Below are 24,826 nucleotides of genomic sequence, written 5' to 3' on the forward strand. Positions count from 1 at the left end.
AAATTTCTGATTTTTTTCTATAACTGATTTCCTCTCCTGAAAAGAATTCATTGTAAACTCATTTGAAATCACTTGTCCAAGAAAAATAGAACAAGAGCTGTCTTATAAGTAAAACTGGTAATTAAGTTGTCAGATGCCAGGCACTGCTATTAAGTAACCTCAAGGCCAAAATCTTGGATGCACAAAGCATCCAAATTAAACAGACTAGGATGTGGACTGCATTGGACAGACTGAGAACATATGTTTAACAAAATTTAATTTCCTGTCTCCCTGAAATGGCCAGATTTTTGGTGCTTAGCTGCAGCCATAGATTTTGAACTTGTAGTTTGTACTTGTGGGTTTCTGTTACTCCTTCCTAATTTTCATTGATATTCTAAGATTTGCTTTTCTGATCATGTGCGGATTTTGTAGCTGATCCTGGGCGACAATAATGACTCTACCAATGGTCATACATGTGGCCATCCATCTGCATTTCTTTAGATTTCCTTTCAGTCTCTGGACAACAGAATGAAGACCATTCTAGTTTGAATGAACTTCTTCAAGAATACCCAAGGAGGCCATTCAACCTTTTGAGTCTTCTGCCAGGATTCTTGTTTGAATAAATTCTGGAGCATTAAGGCCAAGCAAAGTATTGCATTTGGAATATAAAATGTTTGTTTGGGCTCTGATACCAAGTATGGACAAGCTGAGACATTAGATTTAACAAATATTTACTGTGAAGAATTCCTGTCTGCCATTTGCCGAGCTTAGGGATATAAATATGACTAGGACAAGGGTTCTGTCATCAAGAAACTTGCAATCTGTCAAAGAAGGCACCAAGCCAAGAGCCCATGAGCTCAGTGATAGCATGTCTGGGAACAATGGACTTTGGAAGCCTAGGGTAGGATGGGTTCTTTTTTCCCATAGTAACTTGGAAAAGATGACAAATGCTAACAATTTTCAACTTTTTCTCTGGGAAGTCTTTCATTTTCATGTCCTGTTTTTATGGTGAAGGAAGAATTAAGCCCAAGATTTTGGAAATTTATTCTACTTTTCTTTGATCAGTAAGTCCTCTATTAATCTCAAAAAAAAGGCATCTGATATCACAGATTCTATATCTTGGACCTGTTCATCCCATACAACCTGAATTTCAAGACCTTGATATATTATTGCAAATCTGTAGGTCTGAGTCATCTGATTTTTCATTTGCTTCATATAGTATTATTAAAAAATTCAAACAATGCTGTCTTTGCTTTGTCAAGATTTTGTCAACACAAGAATTACAAACTGAGTCTCACACATTATAGTTTTTAACCATCAGTCAATTGTGTGGACAGAATCATCATGCAGATAGATTTGCCAAATATCTCATTTAAACTTAAAGTTAAGTATTTTATTATTTTTTATATGAGCCATTAACTCTGTCAATGAATTGTAAACAAAGGTACAAGTAGTACGCAGCTCTAATTAAAGGCCCCTTAACAGCTGAAAGACAATACAGTTAAATTACAATCAGGGAATATTTAGGTCCCCAAAGGAATAAGCTCAATAGTCTACCTAAATCAGGCAATTTAAAAGCTGAGGAAAAAAACTTAAAATCATTTAATTTAAAATTTCCAGGTGTAACATTGGTTGCATGAATGACTGACTGTAACTATATAGTTACATTTCATACTAAAAGTATACCAGAAAAAAGTTACAAATAGCATCTCAAATACATGATTTCATATTTTTATTTAGGAGATGGATAAGTAAGAAAATAAATAAAAGTCGTTATTAAAAAGTTATGAAAACATGCACTTATGACCTAATTTCTGAGAAGAACTTAGAGTCTAGAGAAAATGGATTTCATTCAATTCACTACTTGATACATAATAAAATAATATCAAAATAATTTCTTTATCTGTTACCCAAATAATTTATTCATCTGTTCCTAAGTTATTGGCTTTTAGTTAGTACCATTATTCCTTATGTAGTTGCCCAAGTATGATACTCTGGAATCACTGCTGACAGTTTTCTCTCACCTCCTGTATTAATTCAACCTCTGCTTCCCAGGCTGATGCCTTACCATCTCTCACTTGAACCTTTCTGAACAGGCTTATGTTCTTAGACTGCCAATCTCCTTTTTCATCTTTCCTAATCAATCTTGCACTCAATATTCTTATTTTTAAAAAAATAGACATCATCTTGATTTTTTTTACTTTAGACATGTTCTTAGATGATGTAAAATAAGGTACTAGTGTTTTTGTTTTTGTTTTTTTTTTTTTCTGGTTCCAGGAATCAAACTCACGACCTTAAGCCTGCCAGGCAGGCGCTGTGCTGCTGAGCTAAATCCCCAGCCCCATTAGTGGAAAATTGCTGACGTACTCAACATGGAAAATTTGAGAAGTGTTTGAAAATGTGCATTTTACAGATTTATCGCCAGAATACAAGCACCCAGCTGCATTGAGGGAGCTGGGATTATCAATACACTTCTGCCTACTCTCTTTCTTTTAACATCCTCCCCTTTGGCCAAATACAATGTAAAATTAGATCACGAGGGGGTGAGTAACAGAATTCATAAAGGTCAGCCTCAACATTCAATAGCAATCCTTCTCCATCCCATTTGGAGGGAGACAGTGGATCTATTAGGGCAGAGAGGAGACTACATTTGACTTTTCTTTCCTTTTTCAAATTTATAAGTCAGTCTCCTTAGGAGGCATACAAAACACTTAACAGCCTCTGCCATATGCTTTTCTAGGTATAATCTACGTGGTTCTCTTTCCTTTCCTTCCTGCGTTCTGTGACTATAAGCATCACTTCTGAAACCACAACTTTCCACATTATCTTTAATTTCTGAAAACTGCTTTATTCGACTCCATCAGGTCTCATCATCCTTCAGATCTCAACACAGGCATTATCTTCTCTTTATAGCCCTCATGATCCATGCGTCTGGATTGTTGGATCCCTAATGCACAGCTGTTAAGTAACATATCAAGGCTTGCCCTGGGCACCTCTCACCCCACTCTTAATAAGGAGGTCAAAGCCCACCGCCTCTCTGTGTAATGGGTAGGGAGTGGAAAATCTTATAAATTTGGGAACAGTACTTTCTTTTGCTTTCCTCCACTGGCTCATTTCTTCCATTGCAGAACATGATCATGAGGGTAGAGATTAAGAGAAAAGTAGCAGGGAGCAGACTGCCTAGACCGTCCTTCAGAACAGAAAAGAGGCACTGGAGGGAAAGGAGCAAGAAGGGGAGGAAGAGGGTGAAAAAGAGGAGGAAGGGGAGGAAGAGGAGGAGGAAATACAGTAGTGGCCCAACTTTGTGTTTCAGGGTAAGATTTAAAGTCTTGTTCTCAATTTCTCTTTGTTTGCTCAAAGGGAAAATTTAGCAGGGTTGTCAGAGTCTGGGCAGGATCAGGATCCAGGAGTTAAGTTCCCAGATCTCACACTGTGAGAAAAGCTGTATGGCTTGGGAACCAATGCACTTGTGGACATGTGGAGAGAGAGGAGATTTTGCAAGTGTTATGAGACAATCTTGGCCACTGTGCTAGTAGAATTCCACTTTGCTAAGGCTAAGTATTCATTTCTGGGCCCAGGGAAGGATCACTAGTGACACTATAACTACAGAAGAAGCTGAATGCCTTGAGGCATAGACTAAGCAAGTTTTGATTTTTGCTAGGAATAAATATTCATTTCTGGGCCCATGTTAGGCCTATCTAGGGATCTCCAGCTTCAGTAGCAGTTAACTTCCATCTTCAAAGATTCACATTATCACACAAAGTGTTTGCAGTGGATAAGGTTCTGGCAGAGAGAATTTAATATTATTGGAATAAATATTTTATTTAGAGGCTAGGGCCACATATTCGAGAATCTTAAAGAAAAGTCTCTAACTTCCCTGGCATCTGATCCAGAATTTGAGGTCCTAGTCACCTCTCTTTTTCTTAGAATAAACATAAATGATATTTATTTTTATCATTCTCCTCTCATTTTCCCTTATGGTATTTTGGTTTGAATTTCTATCTTTCCACTCATCAGAGCAACCATGTTATAACTGTATGAATGAGAAAACAGGAGTACTATTTGGTGTCTCCTGATGTCCTTTCAAGAATGGACCATAAAGTCTGAATAAATGTACCTGCAAGTTAGACTTGCCTAAAATCACACTTATGTGCCTTATAATTTCCTACCCAGTAATCATTCTGCTGTTGCACCTAAAAAATGCTTGTGTTCTCCCAAAACCAATTTATACATTGAAGCCCTAATCCTTAAAGGGATGGAGATAGGAGGAGAGGTTTTGGGGGTAGTTAGGCTTACATGGGGCCATGAGAGTGAAGCCTCCATTATGGGAATAGTACTCTTAGAAGAATAGGAAGAGTCACTAGTTCTTCCTCTCTCTGCCATGTGAAGATACAGCAAGTAGGCAACCAGCTGCAAGCTGGAAAGAGGGAATGAAACCATTGGCACTTTGATCTTAGACTAGAACTATTAAGAATAAATATCTCTCATTTATGCTTCCCATTCTATGGGTTTTTTTGTTTTTTGTTTTTTGTTTTTTTTGTACTGGGAATCAAACTCAGGACCTCGTGCTTGCCAGGCAGGCGCTTGTGCCACTGAGCTACATCCTGGCCCTCTATGGTATTTTCTTACAGTAGCCTGAGCTCATTTATAATCCTGTGAGATTGTTTAGAAAACATTCAAATATAAATTTTCCAAATAATTTTCATCAGAAGTGTTTCTTAGCATGACTAAATGAAATGTTCATTTTAGACTTTTGTCAGTTTCTATATTAAGTTACTATAGTGTTTTAGGAGGATTGCTCCAATATAAGGGAATGAGCAGTCGTTTATTGCAAATTTCCCCAAAGATGAGTCAGTGCAAAACATGAGAGTATAGGTACAATCTGGTTGAAGTTAAGTAGGAATGAATGGTTTGCCATTTCTTTATATTATTAAATCCTTATTTATAGGTATGAAAGTGATGGTCACATCTACTTTCACTTCTTATGAAAAACTCTTAAAGGCTGCTATACTTGATGTGTCCTCTAAACTGTTATGGGTCGAAACCTGGTACATTTTGGGCCAGCTATCGCAGAAGCCTTAAAGAGCTCATTTATGCTGACCTCTTTCTTGACCCATCTCCACTACTACAGTGTCTAGTACTAGGCCCCCACAGTCCTGAGTGTGCTATTGATCATGCTCTCCAAAGACAGTCTGAACAGAAATGGGGACTCAACCTAAACTGGCTGATCAGAAGGTTCTCTTTGTAATATGCAGTTAGGACAATAAGACATTTCATCTGTCCACATTCCTCGGGAAATCATGAGCTGTGTTCATTCACTAGTGAACACCATTTTGTTATACAGACAGCAAGTGGAGGAAGTATACCTACAGAGAGAGAGTCACAAAACAGAAAAGCAAACAGAAGCAGGGATGAGAGGCAGGTGAATTTCTCTGGATCCAGGTCTTCTTGAGGTCCCAAGTTAATTTCTTTTTATTCTTGAGCTCTTTGAGGCCTCCTGTGTCTTTCTGCTAAATTCTTTATTTTGACTAAGACACCTAACGTGACTTGCTTTTCCTGAATTCAAGGTAGCAAGTAGCTCACAGAAGGTCAGAGAAAGTATAATAAAACCCAGACAGCCAAATCTCTAACAGCAGCTTTAAGAGCTTGGTTCCGTTGCCTAGCATTGTCTGAATATAGAGTGTCCATCTTGTTTCTTAAAAATTTAATTAAAACTTTCTTTCAAGTCACAGATTTTTTGTTATAATACAAATTATAATAAAAAATCTTATGGGTAAGGTTTGTTTAGAGAGAGTGAAGATTTCCTGCTTATATTAAGCTTTGCATTTCTCTAGTTTCCGGCATTATTTCAAAGTGAGCTGCTATTATTTCACTGAACTATTTCTTGGCCAAACATTGTGTATAACTTTAAGGCAAAAAATTCTCTTGTTTTGAAATTGGATGTGCAATGTTTCTATTTAAATGTGATTACTAGAAGTAAGTAATGTTTCTTGATGATGATGGGATGTATAAATAATCCTCAATATAGTATAGTTAACCCTTTATAATTATATAGTGGGTACCAATTATGCATGTGATGCCAGCTACTCGAGATATAAAGATGGGCTTATTATGGAAATAGCTAAGTTACAATACTTTGTAATAATTGCTACAACAGTGCTGTTGAACGTAAATAATTTTTTAGACAACTAATCCAGAGAAGATGGCAGAAAATATTTGCCTAGTATTAAAATATATGCAAATAAATAGCTAGGCTAGGAAAAGGATATCAAAGGTTGTGAGATTTGAGGATGGATGACACCTTTCTCAAGAGTAAGGTGTAGGGAAAGAAGAACCTGATTAGTGATTTTTTTTTTTAACACTGTCACTTCATTGTCCCTATTGATTGTGACTTCTATTGCACGGGAGGGAGTGAAAAAGGACTTGCAACCTAGCAGAGGCCCATCTCCCACTTTCATTTCAATATTCTAAATCTCAAATCACTTTGTTACATGACTTTTCATTGGGGAAGCCACAGTCTTAGATTAGCTTTCTCTTTGCTCGCCCTAGTAATATTCCCCTAAGTTTATCAGTGAGATTCACGATAGATGTGAATTAAGGGGGAGGACATTTGAAAAAAAGCATGTGAAAAGAGTCAAGCAGGCTACATGTACTTTTCTTCATCTGATTCCTTTTGGAAGAGGACATATGAAAGTGAGCACCTGCAAGATGACTTCCTTGCAACCGTTCGTGCCACGGGTCCTTGAAAATCTCTGAGATCCCAGGTAGGCATCTTCCATGAGGTCTTGTTCTATCTGGAATTTGGTCCAGTTTCCCTGAGAGATGCCTCCTCTCTTTCAACTCCACCAGCAAGAATGTTATTGTGGGTCCCAGGGCTTGGGATGAGTAAGGAAATCACTGCTAAGACTGAGAATATCATCTTGGGTGATACTTGGTTTTGATAATAATGCAGAATAAAATTTTTTGATTTGGGATATTAGAACACTGAGCTAGAAAATGCTGGAGAGACAGAGGAGGACGGGGAGATTGATCAGAAAGTCAGAGAAAGGAATATCATTTTGGATCCCACCTACCTCTACTAGACAGTCAAGGCTAAAACTTGGGTTACCTAAAATAAGAAATTACTTTGGGCAATCATTTATTTCCTCCATATTCTATCAACTTCCATCTTCCTTGGTCAAATTCACATATTTTGAGCAAATTTATTAATTTTATGGCCACATTTCATGATTAATAAAATTCATTCCACTTTAAAGTTGCCAAACAATACCATATTCACACCTCTATTTGTTCCTTGTCCTTCTCCAAGTATAATGTTGAAGTCTGACCAACAGAGTCTGACCGCTCTTCCCTGGATTAAGGGTGAGGGTGAGGATCATGATGTGGTTCCAATACACCCGACTCTTTAAGTTAAGGCTCAGCTCTGAAGTGTAGACACAGAGAAGTAGGGGTTTGAGTCCCCCGTAGAACCAATCGATTACCTGTCCATGTAGGGAGGTGCCTCTATTGTTTTATGGGTTATTCTAGTTCTGAAGGGGGGGGTAGATTTCCTTTTTGTTGTCTCCTCCATGAACATAGTATGGATTTCATATTGCGTGAGGATGATGTTCACTTGGGTTCCTTCTATTAGTGAGCACTTTTTTAAAAAAGGAAGACAGCCATATCTACTTTCATTCTGGTCTTGACCCCAGTATCTTTCTCAGGCAGATCAATTAACTTGAATTGGAAGTGTCCTGGATAACCATATAATTCCATTTTTTCCTTTTCTTTGTGCTTCTTCAAGGAGATCACAGGATACTAAAACTTCTCCTCATCTTCTGAAAACCATGTATAATTATGATATAGTACGCCTCCCCCACCAGCCTTCCAAATTTTCCCAGATCGTTTCAAGAACATTTTCGCACTACCCCACACTATTTCAGCTTCTGGAAGCAAAGCCTGCAAATCTTTCAACTTTTTTTCTTAATATCACCAATTTTATTTTTGATGCTGTTGGATCCCTTCCATCCTTGGGCTTTGGATAGTGACGATGGTGCTATGTTCTTCCTCTCCTCCATTTCTTCCTCTGGGAAAAAGGCAAAAAGTTCTCACCACAAAAGCCACCCTACCCCAAGAACAAAGACTTTAAGAATCCTATATCCACCTTTCTTTCCAGTTCTCTCCTGAGAACTCTGGCGGGGTTCTGGTTCCTTTAATAAGCCTGAAGGTTGGGGTTGTGTGTTACTCTAAGTATTCAGAATCTTTGGTGAGTCATTAACATGTGCAGTACTTTAAACATTTATTTTTGAGAGGAATAGCTAATGTCACTCAATTCCTTGTGACACCGGTATAGAGGAGTTGTTAGTTTCAGATTAGAATTCTGGTTTGCTCTGGTAGGAATATAAAAACAGGTATTTCTAAGTTTTCATCTCAAATTATGATTTTACCCTTTACCCTAGCATTTTAAAGAGTGTGCTTATGGGAACAGATTTGATAGGCACTAATAGTCTATATACTAAATTCAAGGTACCTGGAAAAAATTCATATGGAGAAGTCTACAAATAGCTAAAGACTTGGTATGGATTTGGAGTTTAGACTAGAAATTCAGTAAGAGACAGCTGAAATGATTAACACTAACAACAGCATTTGAAACACTGGAAATGAATGATATCTCCTATGGAGGGTATGCAGATATTCTGATGGAAGGGAAGTGGGTCAGAGAAAAACCCAGGGGTATATCAGCAAGTGATTGCAAGAAGAACAAAAGTATAAGCAGGGAGAGGGAAGGAGAACTAAAATAAGATGAGCGAGCAAGTATGGAAAGGGAAAATAGAAATAGAATTTAACAATAAAAGGTCATGAAGAGTAAGAAGGGAACATGCGCATCTCAGTGGCAGAAAGGAGAAGGGATAGGTGGTGGCTCTTTCATGTGGTGATACAATACTACCCACATTTGCCTGAGGAGCCTCTCAATAGCCCAGATGTACAGCTGTCCAACAAGAACTCGGACAAGGTATGGAATTCAGGCCTCCTGCATCCTCTTACCGCTTGCACCATTGAGACAATTTGCTCATATATTGTGATGACTAACTTGATGTGTCCATTTAAACGATGCTGCCCTGCTCAGCAGTTCTGTTAAACATTGCTCTAGATGTAGCTGTGAAGGTATTATTTTGTTGTTGTTGAATGTGATGAACATTTACAATTCCTTGCTTTGCTTAAAGTCAACTGATTGTGAATGTTCAAGCTAAGCAACCTGCAATTTTACTCACCCACCATGTGGGTAGCTCTCCAGAGTAAAGATGGAAGTTTCCAAAAGGAAAAATTCTGCATTAACACAGCAAAATAAAAACCCTGCTAAAGTGTTCAGCCAGCTGGCTTGGCCTTCAGAGTTTGCCTTTAGGGCTCCACCACCACCCTTGCTTGAATTTCCAGTTTGCCAGCAGGCCTGACAGGTTTCAAGCTAGCTAGTCTCACCGCTCATGAGATAATTCCTTAAAAAATAAAGCAATGTCTTTCTCTCACTGTGTGTGAGAATGTGTGTGTGTGTGTGTGTGTGTGTGTTTTAGGACACATTTATACAATATGTAGATTGTATAATAATTTTCCTGGAGAATCCTAATGTATATGTGTATACCAGTTTGCAAATACTAGTTGTACTAGTATTTCGCCTAGTGGATCATGGGTGTTTCTCCCACTAGATTAAAAAACTTCTTTAAATTCAGACTGTTTCTCATTCATGCTTTTTATTAGCACATCTTTTCAATGCATAATGATTACATTTATTTTGGGAAAATGGTACATGTACATAACACCTCTCAGTTCTTTTGTTTTTTTATCCCTCCCTCCCCTCCCTGCTTCTGCTCACACTTGGTCCTCTTCCCATTTGCAAAAGCTCTATTTTCATCATCTCTCCCCTCAATTCTGTCTTTCTACACCTCCCTCACTTCTCCCTCCATCTCCTGTTCTCTCATCCATGTGAAAAAGGTCTCCGTACTTCTTATCTATCTAGTATATGTATGTGATATCTATCATATATTTATCTATCATACATACATATGTGTATATACACACATATATATACACACACACATACACACATGAGTTGTTCATAGAAGAGAAACCATGCAATATTTAAATGTCACATTGCCTGGGGGATTTAGGCATACAAAAAAGAATTGATACATGGATAAAATCTCAATGGGAACAGATTAGAATTGTCCCATCCTTTTGGTAATGAACACTGTAGTTCTGTAATAACTTTCCCCCAGCTCATGAAATCAGGATGGGTGTCTGTTAATTAACATCATGACAGGCTGGAGATCTGAGGAGAATTCATCAGGCAGGATGTGTGAGTTGCCATAAGGAAGGTGGCACTAAAATTACACATTGCTGTGGGATGTTCAGTGTTCAGTGATGGTCTTGATCTCTGACTACAAATTCAAGTATGCAGGACAGGATGCATTTCATTAATTTCTTCGAATTTTATGTAGTTCTGTGAGCCCTTGTCTTGCTGAGGTTGTGGAAAAATCAATCTCTTTCATCACTGGGGTGAACTGTAAGCCATACTTGTGATAGGAAGATAGGTGATAGACAGGGCACTTCAGACCCTAAAATGCTATCTGTTGGGATAATAAGGGCCTCTGAGTTATGCTTACACCCAGCCTGCAGAGTTCCTTCCTACACAGCTGCTCTGGGCCTTTGCTTGTTCTTTGCTTAGGACATGGGTGTTTTCTTGGTACCGAGAGGCCAGCCCCCTTACATGAGCCAAGAAAGGAGATTTTCTGCCTTCCTTTGGTATCACCAGGATGTTGTGTGTCTTAGCTCCTTTTCTCTCATTGCTGGGACAAAATGCCTGACACTCAAAATTAAGAAAGGAAAGGTTTATTTTGCTCACAGTTTGTGGAGGTTTCTGTCCTTAATCAGCTGGCTCCAAAGCAGTATGGGTATGGCAAAGAGGCAACCGTTCATGGTGGTGGAAGACAGCAAAGGCAGCATGAACAAAAGCATAAAAGAGAGGAACAAGCCTCTTTTCCTCCCTTATATTGTATGCAGGCTATCTGTGCCAGGGAGTGAGTAACACTCACACCTATAATCCCAGCACTAGACAAGGGACCATCACAAACTGGATTCAGAAGCCTCTGAAAAGCCTGTCCCCCATGAACACATGAGGCTTTGGGGGAATATCCAGACACAAACCATAACAGTATGTATCCAGCCTGATTCCTCTCTTTTTTTGTTATCCCACAAAGGCCACGAGTAATGATCTGAAAAGTGAACTTAATTCTTTTCCTCCAAAACATGAAGAGTACTTATTGTTAGGTAGTTCCAACTTCTGCCCAGAAAAACAAACAGTTAAAAAACACGTAAAATGTGGAAACATTAAAATTTCACAATACAATATACAGAGAAAAGAAAACAGAGCAAGTGAAATATTTCACAATATTGTTCTGCTATGTACGCATGTCTTTCAATAATTAAAGGCATTGCTTACCTTAGTGGTAATTTTCTTTTTGCAAGAAAACACAAGATGGTTATAATAATATGAGCTGTCAGGAATGTGAATCCAATACCCAGAAAGATCCATACATCTGTAATTCCAAACCAGTTGAAAAGATAAATATGCAGTAAAATATATTATTGGCCACAAACCAAACAATTTGTGCAGACATGTCACCTACTGTTTGGAGCATACGTGAAACTGGAGCTACTAGGGTTGAACTTGATGTGGCATCGATTTCCCTTCCATCCTTGTGGACATCTGGAAATGAGATAAAGTGCGATGTTGATAACAAACAAAACAATAAAGTGAAAACCTATTTGGGGAGAATTCTCACAGGAGAAGATGAGAAATGCCAGTAAACAATGAGATTCCAGTAATATGGGTAACGGATAAACCAAAACTACTAAGCAAAAATGAAGGCAAAATTAAATTGTATTATTGTCACATTGCTGCACAAAATAATTTATTAAAATATGTATCTCGTTCTTGACTTTATAAGATGTTAATTTGATTTCCACGTGTTCCCCCCTTTTTTTGTTTGGTTTTCAAATACTGTCTCATTTGTACCAGGATCCAGTATCATTTTAACTTACTTCTCATTTGGCTCAGATCCAAAAGCTATCACATTTTTCAGTAGTGAACAGATTTAAATTCTTTCTGGCAGCCAATAGAGTGTACTCAAATTATAGATTAACATAAACATAAACATAAACCAGAGAAAATTTGTTTCTCATTACAAAAGGAGAATGCTTCATGTACTTAGATTTCAAATCATAATAATAATCTCATTTGATGTGTTAGTAAAAAAGTTTTAGACTCCTGCTATGATTCTATTACCTTTGTTTGGTCTTTAGAAGGCTCGGAATCAGAGATCAGATTATAATTTTAATGGGGATTAGATTTACTTTTAAACAGTAATTAAATCAGAATTTTTCTGTTAGTATGTGTTTGCTTGTGTGTGTCAAAGTTTATGCACACATGCGTATTTACCAGAAATAATGGAATATAAATTAGGGTGGATTTGGCTGAAGTTCTTGCCATGTTCACAGTATATGCTAGAAAATAGGATTAAAAACCAGATTTTGAATATTTATGCTTAAAAGCTGTGCATTCAGAGCAGTGCTTCGTCAATGTAAGTGCATTTTCTCTCAATCTCTTTAAGATTTCAAAATTGGTATGTGCAAAATCAATCCATTCAAAAAGGAATCAGTTTCTTTATATATAAAAAATCTGGAGATTCTAAGAGACCCACTGAAATGTTTTCTTTTGCTAAGTATTCTTTGAAAAGTAAAAATTGAAAACAATTTGTTTTCATATTTCTGAAGTTTAAATTAAAATAAATTCGAATTATTGAGGACTGCAGTATTTGGTTTTTATTTTCACAATCCTTAAGATGTATTCTGTGTCAGTCCTCATTTGACAGCACCAGCTCTACATGGCAGTCTTTCATGTGTGTACACACTGTTGAGGCCAAAGGTGGAAGACAATTTCATTCTCAGTTAATGCGGTTTCTTTAGACTTTGAAAGTCAAAAGAAATTTCCGTCTTGGAAAAATAGTTTATATGTGACTGTACCTATCAAGATAAGTTCCAGTGGGAATTATCTGGGAATAGAAGTTTAAAAAATCATCCCTCTTTCCACCCCTAGTTGTATCTCTGTGCATTTATCTGTCGGTCTATAAATCAACCATCTACATGGTTATATATTTATATAAAACCTGTGAAGTGGATGGGAGCGAGGAAAAGGTTGCAGAAAGAAACAAAATTATTTAACACACATTTTCACCACTTGTCAAACTAAGCTTCCTCCATAGAAAAGCCAGTGTGCAAAATAATTGTGGGAATGAGCTCTAGATTTCGTCAAATTCTCCCTGAAAGGGATGAGTCCTCATCCCCTGAAATGGAATGCTGAAGTCAGCACTAATGGCCCGCCAGATTGTCACCCTGAAGTTCCAACCATCCTTTGAGCAACAACAAAAAAATCCCCACCCTCACTCCACCCTTAAGTACCAAGAGCTGGAAGGGAAAGTAGAAAATCCCGTCCTTCTAACTCCAACTGGGTGGACTCATTTTTCCCAAAATGACTATAAACCCTTATTACATATCATTAAAATATCTTATACAAATACTAGAGTCATTTTCATTTTCTCCACTATTTTTCACATGCATTCTGAGTAGGGAAGCTTAGGTATCTCACAGAACTGTTTATTTCTCATTAATACACCAGTAGTATTAGCATAACAATTGAAAACTATAAACATTTCTAAACCTGCAGGTTAATGTTTTTGTTTTTCTTATCATATTTTAGTGACATGTTTGGTACTTGTGTATGGTGGTGAAGGCTGAAGGCTCTTTTGGGAAGAAAGTAGGATGGGGGAGGGAGAAAAGCAATGGAGAGGAATTTAATGTGGTCTCGTTATGTAGTTGTCAGATAAACAGGCCAGTCCAGGTGGGGACATAGTAGGCCCAGTTTAAGTGTTGGTCAAGTGGCTTAGTGATGTGGGGAGTGGTGTATAATTGTGTAAGGGTAGGAAAGGATAGCAAGTTTCATTTTATTAGCTTGGCAATTAATTAAGGAGTAGAATTTCCCTTGTAGTTAATCACTTAGCTATTTCATGACTACACAAAACTGCTTGCAAGTGCAGTTTCATGTCTTGTGTAAGCCAAATAAAACTCATAAAGATCATAACTATTATATCATACTTATACTAAGTCTAAGATACATCATTGTAAATTAGAATGCTTGGGTTGTTTGTTTTGTTTTGTTTGTATATTTTATTGTCATGAAGAAAGTAAATAAATGTTAGATGTGAAGTAATTACTTAGAATGGTTATAAACTCATGTTTTTACCATCAATCATTAGAATCAATTTTTACAAAATTAAAATTAACTATTAGGCATCACAAGAGAAAAAAAAGGATCATTTGGTTTTATTCAGCGAGCACTCACATAAAAAAAAATACGAGGAGACTTGGGTTTGTTTTGAGTTATTTGCAGTTCCGTTTCAGCACTCACTTCAAATGTCTTTCAGTCTAATCTTGGGCCATTTCAAGTTATGTTTTGAACATCGGAAGTTCAAACTACTGGCTAATCTGTACAGGTGGCAGCTCCCCCAAATTCATTCTGCCAGACAATCAGCCTTTTTCTTCACAGTCCATCAAACTGTGTCACTTTCCTCTTGGTTTGTTGGAAGCGAACTCTATTTGACCTCTAGTGTTATCCACTTCTTCTGGGTGTAACCTTAGCTCAAGACCACATCTATCACCACACATTTTCCCAGTCAGCATAGATTGGTTCATAGATATAGACTTTAGTTTGAGCATCAAAATTTTATGATTGGTGAGAGACATCCCCTCCCCAACTGTGATATCAAAGAGGAAGCACATTGCCTTAGTAAGCTCAGATGTTCATCTGGTTACTATTTTGCTGCAAATCCATCCTGAGGATAAAGGCAACTAATAGAAATAGCCTGGAAAAATCATTGGAAAAGGAGGAAAAATATTAATAGAACTGCAGCCTTCTCTGTCAATTCATGTTGCAAACCTGCTCTGCAATTAGATTTTTAGTTTCATGAGTAAACAGATTCCTCTATCAGGTGGCTGTTTTGCTTTGGACATTCTAGTGCTAGTGTGTGCGCACGTGCACACACACACACACACACACACACACATCACTTTTACTTGTTTGCTTCCATTTTGTTCTTTAATGTTCTTCCCATTAAATTAATGATCCCTATTCATAAATATTTAATGAGTATCTACTATATACAAGGTACAGGGTAAAGAGATGGATAAAACAAGTTTGAGAATTTCTGGAATCATGAACTCAAAAGGATATTTAAAAATACATTTGAAAATAACCAAGATGAAAAGTAGAAAGTGAAATATAGGAAAAGTAAAGTGTTAACAGAAATGAGGAAATAATTGTTTCAAGAATCCATATTTTTCTTTTTTTTTTTTCCGATACCCGGAATCGAACTCATGACCTTGCGCTTGCCAGGAAGGCGTTGTGCTGCTGAGCTAAATCCCCAGCCCAAGAATACATATTTTTCAATAAGAATGAAATATGTGCAATTTTACTTGAATTTTAACAGAACATGTGGTTTCTCTAAAACTGAATGAAGTGATAATATATTAAATAACAATATTTCAGAAAAATTAGTCATCCAAGTATACAGAAATCATATACACCTGATGAGGTCTAGAGAGGTCTGTTCAAATATGAGTTGCTACCAGGGTACTGAACTAACCTGTAGACTTTACAGTTCATTATAGTATATTTTTCAGTTGTCCTTACTATGTCATTACATAGTTTTGAAGCATTAGAGAAGATAGCCCTGTCTTATTATTTATCTATTTTTAATATCATGTTCTGACTATTAAACTTATGAGTATTATTTTGTTAGGAGGACCTAGTATCATTCTACATTTATAATCTGTACTTTAGCAAACAATACAGGAAGCCTGCCCCAAAGAAATCTTTATAAAGCATCTCCTGTGTGTTTGATAAGATCCTAACTGCTTTCATATATTATTTGTAATACAACAATGCTACAAAATAGGACTTCCCCATTTCAGCATTGAGGAAATGAAGACACAAAGACATCAAGCTATACGTTGCCACTTGCTTTCTCTGGTCTGAATATAGTTGTAAATAACAGTCTTTAGCTTCATCGCTTTTTATGTTAGGAGAGCGATGCTAGCAGGAGAAATTTCTGGAAATGCCCATTTGTCCCCTTCAGCCTCACCCTGAAACATCCTGTGGTGTAAAGAAGGCATCTGAGGTGCCACAAAGAGTGAAAGAGGAAGTCAAAGCACCTGAGTTTCCCGCAAAATTCCTCTGCTTCCTTGCTATGAGCTTGGGGTGAATCAAATGTCTTCAGCTTCCTATTAGTAAGTAAACGCAACTTAGAGAATAAGCATAAGAACTTCATAAAACGATGCATAAAGAAGCATACCTCAGACTCTGCAGCACTGTGCGGGGACTGCTCACTACAGTCTTAATTTCTGGTGAAGGCGCTGGTCCTGACTCTTCCTACCAACCTTGGGGGCCCATGCACTAATAGTCTGGCCTCCTGAGAGCTAGCTCTGACAAGCACTGTCAGCAATCCGTCCATCACCACTGAAGATATAAGAAGAGGAAAAGATCATTGCCACACCTCTTATTTCACGGTTTATCAATATTTGCATGTTTTAAAACACTTTGTAATGTATGAATATACTTCAGGTGCTTAATGCGGTTACACAGGTAAGAAAGAAATATCCCAGCATTGAAGACATTCAGTGCTTCTCTCCTGCATACTTGCTTGAAGTTTCTACATCACCGGAAGTGCTGCAATGGGGGAGGAAGTAAAGTTGTCCCAATTTAGCCTGAGTGCTTCTGTTGAGACATAGTACTTTATGCACCATGTGCCAACCCTGTACCCGTGGAAGGACAGTGTGAAAATTAAGGCAACCCTTATAAAGCTCTGCTTATCATCATGGCTAAATTTATTGTAACAGAAAATGAGAATGCAGTAGAAGCCACTAAATAATCTCTGAGCCACAAGACACTAAAATTTCACAGTGAATACCAGTGATTAATTTGCTTGGACTAATTTCCCCCATGACTCATTAGCTCCAGCATGCATTATAATATTTATAAGTATTAGGTACAGCACCCCTGAAAAAGAAAGATAAACATCCCTCCCCATTCATGCATTCAGGGCCTGCTTTCTTAACACGAAGAGGAGAAAGGGAGAAATAAAATATAATTAGATTTTTCAGCCACAGTCAACACCTTAATCCTTCCGAAATTCTTACAGGTCTTCTGCTACTAACAGGTTTTAACTGAGGAGTTAGTGAAATAACTCATTCTGGGTGTGCTTGGTGACACCCATTCATTACTCATTAACACCTGGAACAAAACTCTTTCCATTTTTATTATCCTTCATGTGCAGGCCACAGTTCATTTGTCTCACTGCCAAGGAAAGCAAATGAGGAAGCTCACGTTTACACAGCATGTGTCATGGTCTGATTTGTTGGGAATCAGCAGAGAATTTATGCTGGTTATTTAAATGATGTGAATTGTTCTAATGCATCTAAACTAATAATTTTATTTATTCATATTTTTTCTAATAAGTAGGAAGTAAAACAACTGCTAAAACGGAGGCATAGTTATTTCATACAAATAATGATGTTTGTGTACTCCAAATTAAAAGATACTATCACTGTCAAAGAGATAAACTCATCCAGTTTTTTTTCAGGTATTCAGGATAATGACAACCCATCTCGTTTTATAATTTCTATAAAGTACAAAGTTAAAAGGAACTTCAGCCCATTTTAAAATGTAGAGTAGAATTTTTTTGGTAAGAGATGCAAACAGTTTTAAAAGAGATTTATAAACTTACAAATTTCCCTACCTACTTCTGCACTTCATCTCAGTCACCAAAGTCCCATCAATTTTACCACCTAAGTGTCTCTAACCTACTTCCTCCTGCTGCATACTGATTCTGCCGTGAGACGGAACTCCCTCACCACTCTGCTATGGGAACAGGCTCCTAGGTGAATTTCCTGCCTCCAGGCTGATGTCACATTGTACAATTTCCCTGATTCAAAACCTACACCGGTTTCCCAGAACTTGCAGTACCCTGTCCCTCTGACGTGGATTTACAGAGATCTTCTTCTGATCTGACCTCTACATTGCCCAGCTGGTTTTGATCTCAATTCTCTTTTGGCTCATAAACCCTTTACTCTTTTTAAACTTTATTTTTATTAGTACGTGTGTGCAGCCCACCCTGATTATGTTCACTGTGGGAAGTTGGTACACAGACATAACACACCTTTAGTCTATCTTCATCCCTTCCCATCTCTTGATCCTCTTCCCATTCGAGAAAGCGAGAGCTTCCTACTTTCTGTCATCTACTTTTTTTATTTTGCTCTTTATTTGTATTTTGGGTTTCTCCTAGAAAAGAAACCATGTGATATTTAAGCTGTGTGTCTGATTTATTTCACTGGATGTCATGGTCTCAAGGTACATCCGTTTTCCTACAAATGACTCATTTATCTTTCTTCTTGGCAGAGTAGCACTGCACTGTGTGTAAATGCCACGTTATCTTTACTCATTCATGAGTTGATGAACAAATAGACTGCTTCCAAGACTTAGCTATTGTGAATCATGCTGATGTAAACATAGATCACTTAATATGATGTCTTTAATTCTTTCAGAAAGATACTTATCTAGTTGGGTCAAATGGAAGTTGTAGTACTGGTCTTTTGAGGCAATCTCCATACCGATTTCCATAGTGGTTGCTTACATTCCTACCAAAAAATGGGTTTGTAGATGGGATTCTCTGTTCCTCAGTCTTATTCAGAGCTCCTGTACCTGAAAGATATACTCTTTCATAAGTGTAGGATATCACATGATACCTGTTCTCGCTGGCTGAGAGTTGGCTTCAGTTTTTATCAATCAAGCCAGCCAATATTTACTCTTAGAGATATAGACAATTATCATTCACAGCTGGAAATCTTGGGTGACTTACCCTGACTTAGACCCACTAACTTTGTCCAGTGGTACCCTGAGAACCCTTGTAACAACACTTAATCCCACAGCATTGAAACTGTTGGTTCTTTTTAAATATTTCCAGCTATAAATTTACAGAAGGCAGGGCCTTTATTTGTTCACTCTTTTATACTCCAATAAATCCCATCTACATATAGATATTTGCTAAAACTATTGGTCTTCATGACCATAACAGTAGTTAACATGTGGGTCAATGTGTTACAGCTGAGGCACTTTGCTTTGTACATATATTATCTATTAACCATTAGAACAGTCATTTTAGAGTATATCAGGATAAGCTTTAGAGTGTATCAGAATCTCCTGGAGATTATGTTAAAATACAGAGTGCTGAGCCCCATAGCCAGAGTTTCTCATTCAATAGGTCTGAAGTGGACTAGGAATGTCATTTTTCAGCAAATTCTCAGATGCTTCCCCTGCCGGGCTGGGGCTGCAATTTGACAAGAGCTGTTTGAGCTCATTCTAGTGAGGGTAAGTGTTATTAGATCCAATGTACACAGGCAGCTGAAGCTTAGCGAGCAATGGCTTTGTGAGTAGTGAATTCAGGTGCTGTGAACTACTTGTTCCTAATCATGGTGCCACATGCAGCATATGAAACACTACCTTCCAATTTCTCATAAAAACAACAATAACAAAAAAACGGTTTATAAAGTATCAGCTGATGTCCTTATAGGATGATAATTTGAAAATGCAAACTGCATGCTTCTGTGTGGCTTTTATTGCAATTTCTACTTGAAATGCTAGCCAAAGTGCATAAAATTGCAAATGTAGGATGAAAATACATTTCTATATTATATCTAATTATTTCAGTGCAGAAAAAATAACTTTAATTACTTTGGAGTAGAAACAAGATAAAATTGTTCTTCTGTTTCCCATTTTTTCAAACAGGTTGATATAAAAAAAATCTTTTTAATAAAAACATGTTCCTGAAGTTGATGTTTTCAGCTTTCTATTTCTCCCAATTTTTTTTTCAGTTGTTGTGAAGTAATTTTTCTTTGGAGTGAGTTGGGAAACAGATGAAAAAAGGAAAAAGAAATAATAAGAAAACTAAATAATTCACAAAGTAGGCAATAGAAAAAGGGCCACAAAGTAACAGAGTAGTTTTTTTTAAAACATGAATAAAGTTAAAGTATGAAATTTTTACTGTGGAGTGCAGTCCTAGCAAAAATAGATTTTTGAAAATTTTCTTCACATGGACTCCAAAAGACTTCTTTAAACATATATTCTGAACTCTTTACTAAACCCTTGGTTATGCTTGCTTTCTCACCTTCACATTGAAAACTACATGGAGAGTCACAGAGAAACACAATATGGGAAGGATAAAAATGCGAAGAGGCAGTGAATTCCTAGGCTCTGGAAGGAATTTCCATCAAGTATAATACTCTCAAGGGCAGGCTGAGACATGGAGGGTGTAAGGTTCAGGCCTGCTGATAATGGAAGCAAATCCCTTTACTTGCCCAATTTGAAACCAGGAATCATAATGACTTTTCACCTGCATTTTAGACTATGTTCTTTGTTTATACTAATTGTTGAGCACCTTCTATGTGCCTGGTCTCTAAGTTCTTTGTAACATTGATCCTCATATACACTTTCTGGCCTCTGAACTTACTAGAGATAAAATGATGGACAGGAAACAAAGTAGTGAGGTTTTACATCTCTTAAAGGTATTAAAGGTAAGAAAAGAAGGGAAGAAACTAAAAAGAAGCTCTGCAGAGTGAGTGAGGTGCAATCTTAACTGTAAAGGAAATACGCTGTGCATGCGCAGTGTACCATGGAGAAAGAAAAAAGCCAACGTCCATGAAGTGAATGGCTGCCATCTTTTATACGTCCAGTCTGACAACAGATCTATGCTGTCCTACCAAAAGCCTGCTTGATTTTGTACCAGAAGAATTAAATATAGCATTTTCTGATTGGAAATGGAATGTCTACAAAACAGTAAAAAGTACAAAAGTAGAGCATTCCAATGGTACACAGACAGTATGATCCTAATTTTAAAAGTAAAGATACATCAACATATTAATTTTGGTTATTTCTAAAAAAATTTTTAATAGTAAATATATTAAAATTTTACATTTTACATTTCAACTGGAATAGAACATGAAAGTCTTTAAAGGCCTATTACAATTGTATAAACTAAAAATTTTCCTTATATATGGGGTTATTTCTTTTCTAAAAATGTTATTCTCTGAAGCCCTGAGATTCATAATCATGTTTGATTTTGCTATCTACAAAGGCTATATAATTTTCATCCTCAAACTGGATTAACACTTTAAATCAAGGAATTAAAACTTGGACCCACCATCACAACCACCAAGAAAACTATTTTAAAAGGAGAAAAGACTAAGGAGAGTTCACAGTTGCAGATGAGAGTGAACAAACCAGAAATCCCTGCGTGTGTGACCTTTCTAATGATTAGACAGTGTTTTGGAAACACTGCCACAAAGTAATTCAAAGCAAATCACAATGTATTAAATGTAAATAATCATGAAATTGCTAATCTAATTTAGCAAACATATTGAAACATTCACTATATTTTTTAAAATTTAATACTAGAGTCTCAGATAATGAATTCTGTTTTATTTCTGTGGCTAATTACAAATTAGACAAATTACAACACTCACCTACCAGAAAACTAAAAGAGAAAAAATTAAATCAGCTAGAGTCTTTCTGAAATCAAGCAACCACCTGTGGATGAGTTCTACCATTTTTGCTCAATTATTTGTTTAGTTTTTCCTGTTATATAGCCTGGTCTGGGCAGCAGAAAGTTCCCTCAAAGTCTGATTTCTGTATCAAAAAATACCGGCCAGAGTTTTCCCTGAAGAACACAAACCTTTCAACCACATCAATCTGCTGTCCAGACCAATACTAGGGGAAAAAATACTGCAATTTCCCTACAGCGGAGGATGAATTCTTCTAAAATTGTCTGAAAGCACTTCATCTTTTCTTCAAAGTAAGCATTTGAAAGCTGCTATCTCTCTTGGGACAAGAGAGATGGGGTTCTCTGCAGACTGAATGCAATCCTTTCTGGTGCATCTGGGCTCTGTACTCTCTTCTGACACCCCATTAATCTCATTCAAAGTGGCCATGAGGGCAATCCTCTCCTAAGGCCCACACTGCTGAGCAGAGAGGCTCTCTTCTCTGGGAGGTTTTTACTTGGACAGTTTTCTCTGCAGCAAACTCTTGACCACCTCACTCCAGTAATCTGCAGATGAAGTGGCATCACTGAGAATCTTCAGATTGTGGATTTACTCTCTTTATCCTTCTGGGTAAATGGGGTGAGCAAAGCCACTCTCTGGCAGAGCTGACGCAGGAAACCCATTTGACTAGGTGACCCGCTGAGTTGCACAAAATGGACAGTTGAACTTTTCTGTTTCCTGAAGCAATTGGACTACCTTGAGTAAATCATTTAAACTCTTAATATCTCTTTTACATAAATGTGGTTTACTTTTCTATTTTATGGAATAAAGGTAAGACAAAGTTTCATACGAAATAATAAGAGAATGACAACAGTTAGTACACTGTGTGTTGTTATCTTTAAAGTAGTTACAAAGAGTACAAACTATGGGGCTGGGGATTTAGCTCAGCAGCAAAAGTGCCTGCCTGGCAAGCGCAAGATCATGAGTTCGGTTCCCGGTACCGGAGAAAAAAAAAAAAGAGTACAAACTATTCATCTCCCAAATGCCATGAACGTTGTTTTAAGAATAGGAAAGCATTTCAAATTCTTCAAAAACAATGCTATTAAACCCAATGTTTATTTTTATTCAGTAAAAAATAGTGCACAAATGCATGACTTTTTTCTGCTTTCTTACTTCGGGCAGCCTGCTACTTTGAAATGTAGTTGGTCTCTTTGTTTTCTCTCCTTCGAAGTCCAGGTAAGGCAAAGCCCCAGGGAATTCTCACACCTTAAAGGACCATCAACTTCTATTCAGGCCTTGATTTTGATGTGTTTGGGTTTTGTTTCAAATAATAAGTTAATCTACATGTACTGATTTATAAACACAAAATAGTGTCGGGATTGTAAAATGTATAATTAAACTGGGCATAGTAGCACATTTGTATAATCCCAGTCCTCTGGGAGGCTGAGGCAAGACAATCACAAATTCCAGAGCAGCCTGAGCAACGTAGATACTGAGACCCTATCTCACAAAATTAAAAAAAAGGGGCTGAGGGTGTAGGTGAATGTTAAGGTCCAGTCTCCTATCCCCAGTACTGCCAAAAAAATACATAGTCAATAGAAAAATACATGACAAAGCCTTTCTAACTAAAGTTTTCTTCCTAGGACTTGGAACAGTATATAATTATACTCTCTCATATTAATCAGATGTGAGTTCATTAACTTATACCACTTTCTGCGTATTTGAAACACAAAAAATTGAAGGTAGCATTGCTACTTTGAATCCATTTGCACACTGGAAAATAAATTTCAAACTTCTCATTTTCATTTTGAAGTATAGTTTGGTACTAGCCATGGTACTTACTGGATGCCTCATTTCCGACAATAGCAGGTATGGCTGTTTGCCTTGGTTTGGTCTCTGAAACTGCACTCTTGTTAATAGTAACCAGGCATCATTCCCTTTTTACCAAGAACTATGGGAATGACGACATCAGAGTAACTGCAGATTTACCACCTCATCTTTCATGGAGCAGGCTCATATGTGGGGAAGAGAGAATACAACAATGTTTGACTTGATCCCATTTCTTTAATCACTCAGCATTGTGGATAAAGAGGGGGTCTTTCTTATGTAAAAAGTAAGGACATGGAAAAGCCTTCCAGAATTAATCCTCCCAATATTTTGGTAAAATGGTGTTTTGCTTGATTGGCTGCTTATGGGAGGAAATATTGCAAACTTTCAAGTGGTTTCAATTTCTCTGAATTTTTAAAAGCAAAGCAAAGCAAAATAAAACAGAACTATTTTATTTTTTCAGAAAGAGAAAGATGAAAATAGGTAGCTCATGAAATAGTTTGGAGATTTTACAATGATACTCTACTAGTGAAAATAAACCTAGCAGACTGTCCTTCCACTTTCATTATACTTAATACACCCCTATAATGATCTCTTAAAAGTGTGTTTTCCCTGAAATCCTCTAAGGCCCCTCAGGGCCCCAGTAATGTCCCTTATGGCTTTATTTGATGCCTGGGATAGGAGGTAATTTTTGGTCATTCAGTAGTATGCACATTTAGAATTGAATTGTGCTGATTGCTTGGAGGTTATTTGGGTAACCTAGAAAGCAAAAACAAATGCAGAAAACAAGATCCAAGCAGGTATTTCACCTGTTGCCAGAGAGTAGAAGAAATTTCTTTAAACCATAACTCTGATTAAGACAAACATTTCTGGGGTCCTAGTCCATTTTCTATAACTATATCCACATACAATGGACTGAGCAATTTGTAAAGAATACAGTTTGAGAGGGCTCGTGGCTCTGAAGCCTGGGGAGCGCAAACAGGAGGCTGTCTCGTCAGCGGATGAATCATCCTTGGGGCTCAGGACTTTGAGCAGAGTCCCAAGACATCACATGTTTCACCACATGCAGGACATCACACGGCGAGATGGAAGAAGCTTGCTAATTTGGGACTCTCTTCTTCCTCCTACAAAAGCACTAAGGCAACCACGGGATCCCGTCCTCATGAGTTCCTCTGGTCCTAAGCACCTTTCAAAAGCTCTACTTCACGACTCTTCCCTGGGATTAAATTTCACTGTGAGCTTTGGCAGGCACATTCAATCCATAGCACCACGCTTTGACCTAAAGTGTAGCCAAACTTTCATCCTAAATTCAGAGTCAGAGCTGAGTAGAGGAACAGAAGTCATT

At 37.4% G+C, this 24,826-nt stretch overlaps 1 protein-coding gene across 1 annotated transcript in view; it reads right to left on the reverse strand.

The window, feature by feature from the left end:
• Malrd1 (MAM and LDL receptor class A domain containing 1) overlaps positions 1-24,826 on the reverse strand; it is a 600,954-nt gene that overhangs the window by 18,621 nt on the left and 557,507 nt on the right. The window contains exons 37-38 of the mRNA XM_005387237.2: positions 11,640-11,719; positions 11,453-11,549 (exon numbers count right to left, since the gene is read on the reverse strand). Of these exons, the coding sequence (XP_005387294.2) occupies positions 11,453-11,549; positions 11,640-11,719 (177 nt within the window). The remainder of the gene's footprint in view (positions 1-11,452; positions 11,550-11,639; positions 11,720-24,826) is intronic.

Source organism: Chinchilla lanigera, unplaced genomic scaffold, assembly GCF_000276665.1.
Source record: "Chinchilla lanigera isolate Chin_1 unplaced genomic scaffold, ChiLan1.0 scaffold00028, whole genome shotgun sequence".
Classification (NCBI taxonomy): domain Eukaryota; kingdom Metazoa; phylum Chordata; class Mammalia; order Rodentia; family Chinchillidae; genus Chinchilla; species Chinchilla lanigera.